The following is a 4,776-nucleotide window of genomic DNA, read 5'->3' on the forward strand; positions in this document are numbered from 1 at the left end:
TACATGTGAAGGTAATACTGGATGTACAGTACGGTGTGTGTATCGAGGTTGTTAAGCCTGCGTCACAATTCAAGCGAACGCTGGTTGAATTTGGCGATCGGCTAGAGCTCGCCGAATCGCGAATTTAAAAAACGCCTTGATTTCGTAAAGGTGGGTTCACACGTGCGTATGTTTTTAAGTCCGTATGAGGTCCGTTCGCAATTCTTAGCCTTCAATAAGCTCCACAAGTTACTGGAAAAATAATAGAAATTGGACACATGAAGCCAGATAACATGCCAGCGGAGTTAGCTTGTAGTAAACCATACTCATCGTACAACTAGCCCCTCTGGCATATTACATGCCTAGCGACCTGTGGAGCCTGGTAGAGGCTTATACGGACTTAAAAACACACGGACTTAAAACATACGCACGTGTGAACCCCCCCCCCCCCCGAAATTGAACGTGCGACAAGATGTAGAACTTAGAAGTTTGAACAAAACAGAGAATACTTGAAAAAGACGTTCTTTCTCCATGAAACTCTTTGGTCGCATTGCAGTCTAAACGTCGAGACGTCGAAGTGGTTGTTACTAAGGTGAAGTGGCCGTAAGATTAATATTTGAAGAATACGAAGTGCGTTTCGTGGAATATCTCAAGAAAACAAACGGATGTAGGCGGCGTGCCTACGCTAGCTATTATAGTGAGAATGATTTGCCAGGGGAGTGTTGGTACCAGAGGGTTTGGCCGGGTGCGGAATGTTTACCGTAGCGTGGACTGACTCCCCTGGCCAATTTCCCGATGTTTCTGTCCAATTCTACGATCCCCGCACCCCCATAGGAAGGAATAGCGGAGGCCAGAAAGTACAGGGCATGACTTAAGTTGCCGCTAGCTTCGGTGGCGACGTCTGATTGGTTAATCTCCTGTGAAGCCCGCGAACTTGTTTTTGTTTTCAAGACTACCGGAACAACGTCAACAGCCAAGTGGCAAGAAATCTACACAATAGAACCTTTGTCTTTTTTCTCAGAATCCTCCTCCAAGATTAGGCGCGTGTCGTCTTGTGTTCAATTTATTCCGCTGCGAGTGAAAAAAAAATCAAGAGCTAAATATCCCTCTGGCGAATGCTATGTCAACCCGCCCATGGGCATGGAATGATCCATTTTGATTTTTTCCGCGTGACTTTCAGTAATCAATGAATGAAGAGTTTGAGTATGTTGTTAATAAAGAACATAAAGCAAACAGATATCTATGAAAACACACCGCCTGGTGTCTACTCTGATCTCGAGAAAAGAAAATGCCCTGTCAAAAAAACGCACCCTCTTTTGCAGGTGTATTCTCCAAGCAGAGGTTTCGGTCGGGGACTAGTAGAAGCCGTGATACTTTAATCGTCTGCAGAAGGGAAGCAATCGATAAAAATCCTGGTCACTACTACCTCCTCCCCTCTACAGAACCCTCTGCTTGGAGAATATAGCAGGTGAACTAAAGAACGTTTAAAGCCCGTTTCACACGTGCGTATACGTATGTCCGTGCGAGGCCCGTGTGGAGTTCTTAGCATCTACCAGGCTCCACAGGTCGCTGGAAAAATAGTTAGCAATTGGATAATTACAGACACATAACATGCCAGGGGAGTTAACTGCCTGAGGCGTATGATTTGCTACCCAGCTAACTCAGCTGGCATGTTATCTGGCTATATTTGTCCAATTTCTATTTTTTTTCAGGGACATGAGGAGCCTGGTAGAGGCTTAAGACTTTCATACGGACGTGTGAACCCACCTTAACTCCGGAAGTAAGACGCACGGTGTACCTTTGGCGGCATGACCTCACCGTGTGCTCGTGCGCCCCCGCCACTCTCCCCGAGGCGATGTCACACACTGTACGGTGGAATTCTGTCGCTGGGAGGACATATTGTAAACAATGCTGCCGGTATCGGTACGGTTGTACATTTGGTCAGAATGAACGTTGTCTTGTGCGTCGTATCGAGAAGATTTTCTGATCTCCAAGCAGATCTTGCGGTGGTTTAAGACAGTAACATAAGCTGAGGAAGGAGTTTAGCCGGCAGAGGAGTTTTATTCCACCGCGAAAACTCCTCTACCGGCTAATCTCCTTCCCCAGCTTAATATGTTACTGTCTTAAACCACCACAAGATCTGCATTAAGATTTTTCAACCTCCTCGGTCGTATTGACTGCGGGCTTGGATGATCAGTCCCAACGTGCACAGAGGTGACTCGGACTGGGTCTGGTTTACACGCCGTCTAGCCCACTTTTATATTGTCCCGGCGCCGTGACCACCTTTAATCCCCATAACAAAGCACTTCTCGGAACTTTCCTGTTTGGTCCTAACGATTTCTGAGCAGAAGATGACACACTCTCTTCCAAGCAAAGGTTGGGCGCTGCCCATTGTCTGTGCCAAATATGGGAGAATGGCCCGGGGGCGGAGCGTTCCAATTATTGGTCTCTACCAGGCTCTACAATATCCGTAGTGTTTTCTATCTTTAATTTAGCACATTTTTACTATTTTTCCAGCGAAAATGAGCATGGTAGAGGCTGGCTCCGCGGGTCGCTGAGAATTTGGTAGATATTGGCCAAATAGACGAGATAACGCACAATAGTAGTGAGCTGGCCCATAGGTACAGTTTGCAACCTAGGGAGCCTGTCGTAGCCTCTACCAGACTCTGTCGCTAGTAATGGAAGACTTTGGCCAAGTTTAATAGGGATGAAAGCCTAGCAGGTGTTAATTGACCTAGGGGTGAATTGTCCGGCCGACGGAGTCTGTCTTTGTGATAGTTTGATAGACTGCAAAAGACTGACTGAAATTCCATGGCAAGTTATTTATCCCTATTAGGCCAAATGCCTCTCTCTTTCCATCCAGCTGACACGTCGTGTCGTCTGCTTGGAGACCTGTCGGGAGTCGCCTTCCACAAAGGTTAAAGTGTCAACCCGCCCAGTATAATTTGATTATTCCAACAAAGGGACTAGCTCGGCACTAAACATCATTTGAGTAATGAACTAACCATTCCCAGTGGGGTGCAGCTGGGCGTGTACTCCCCTGGCATATTACCTGTCTATCTGACCAGTTATTTATTACTAGTATAAGTTGTTTCCACTGACCTGTAGAGCTTGGTAGAGACCAGTTCCAATATCTATTGTGTTTACTGTTAGAGATGATGTGTATTTGGAATTTCAAAACCATATCCAGTTGCTTGAGTATTTACTTTTGGGCGTATAGTTAAGAACGTTTATTTGCAAGTTCCTGCCCGGAGGCTTATTGCAAGTACATGGTATGAACAAAGAAACATGCATGGCATACATACAGCTGACACTTGACAGGTGCCGACAAAAGATGGACACATCGATAAGTTACACAATTTTTGACGATAATGTGCATCATACAAAAACGCTCTTATAGCGAACTGTTTACTAGGTTTAGATATAGTTCGGTTTTCTTTCATAATACCATGGACTTGCGGGTCTATAAGTGATGAATGGCACATTTCTTTGTTTGCATTTGGCACCTGCCTCCCTATCCCAGCTATGTCGCGTTTCCGCTATAAATCGTCTCTTCATGAGTTCACAATTACAACAAACACTTAACGGATAGCAGGGGTTTTATCTACCGTAAAGCTATAGACATACCCTTTTGGGGAAATGCACCGCTAACTGCGAAATGCTCACAAAATAACTGACGATGTTGATTATGTTGTTCCACAACATGTAAAACTATTTGGCTGGGTTGTTTATGAACTAGCGTTGATTGACTACTACCTTGTTGTTTCGTTGTTGTGGTGCACAAAGGTATGAATCTGGTATTCGCTATGAAGCCAATCGCCTCCTCACACACAGCAACTAATAAAGGAACTGTTTGGGGCTCAGCGATCAAAATTGACATGCAAACTATTGAGACTTATACATGTACATATTATTATTATACAGGTGTGACTTCACCTTCCTACAGTAAGTATTCCAATTGTAAGTTGGTTTTATCTAGAGGAACCGATCTTCAGTCAGAACTTCCAGGGGTTAGATCATTTTAAAATCAACTCAGTGGCTCATAACAATCTGAACAACAAATCGAGATTTCAGTCCCAAGAAGATGTGTTACTGTGCATTTACCTCAACCTGTGCCAAATTTCATCTCATTCGATAAAAATGTTCTTGTTATAAAACAGCTTGCATTACGTTTTGACTCCCCTTTGTAAGGCCTCCTTTCCTCTAGGACCGCGATCGTGCTGCGCTCTCACTGCGACCTATAGCTACCATACAAAACGTAAAAGTGTGATTGAGAAGACAACAAAAGGCACAAAGTGTACCAAGATTCGTTTCCTTTCCATACAATTCGTTGAGCGATATGTCAAATTTTAGGTCGCAGAGAGAGCGCGGTGAGAGCGCGGTCCTAGTGGAAAGGGGGCATAACTAGTAATGACGCATGTGTTCTACACATAACTATCCGTGGTCTCATCGACGTTTTCTTCGGCAAGACCGGGGCTTGGGATGACTTTCAGCTGGAGGAACGCCGTGGCCTGGCCCAGGTAGTTGGCGGCCATGCAGGAATACGTGCCCGTGTCGTCGGGACCAGTCTCTACGATGATAAGAGTTCCATCGTCCAGAACTTCGAGGCCTGGAATTACACAATCATACAATATGTACTGTGCCACAACGGCGCTGAAAAAGTACAACGTGTTCAATACTTATCGCCTGTGACAATGTTTGCTGCTTCTTAAATTGATCGCGTGTGTGTGAGTGTGTGTTTTTTTTTTTTTGGGGGGGGGGGGGGGGGGGGTTGAAACCCCAACTAACCCAGCTGTC

At 45.2% G+C, this 4,776-nt stretch overlaps 1 protein-coding gene across 1 annotated transcript in view; it reads right to left on the minus strand.

Annotated features, from left to right (window-relative positions):
* Positions 1–3,194: 3,194 nt before the first annotated feature.
* LOC118412462 (leucine-rich repeat-containing protein 4-like) overlaps positions 3,195–4,776 on the minus strand; it is a 3,722-nt gene continuing 2,140 nt past the window's right edge. The window contains exon 4 of the mRNA XM_035815336.1: positions 3,195–4,588. Coding sequence (XP_035671229.1) covers positions 4,404–4,588 — 185 coding nt within the window. The 3' untranslated portion in view covers positions 3,195–4,403. The remainder of the gene's footprint in view (positions 4,589–4,776) is intronic.

The sequence above is a fragment of the Branchiostoma floridae genome, chromosome 3 (assembly GCF_000003815.2).
Source record: "Branchiostoma floridae strain S238N-H82 chromosome 3, Bfl_VNyyK, whole genome shotgun sequence".
NCBI lineage: Eukaryota > Metazoa > Chordata > Leptocardii > Amphioxiformes > Branchiostomatidae > Branchiostoma > Branchiostoma floridae.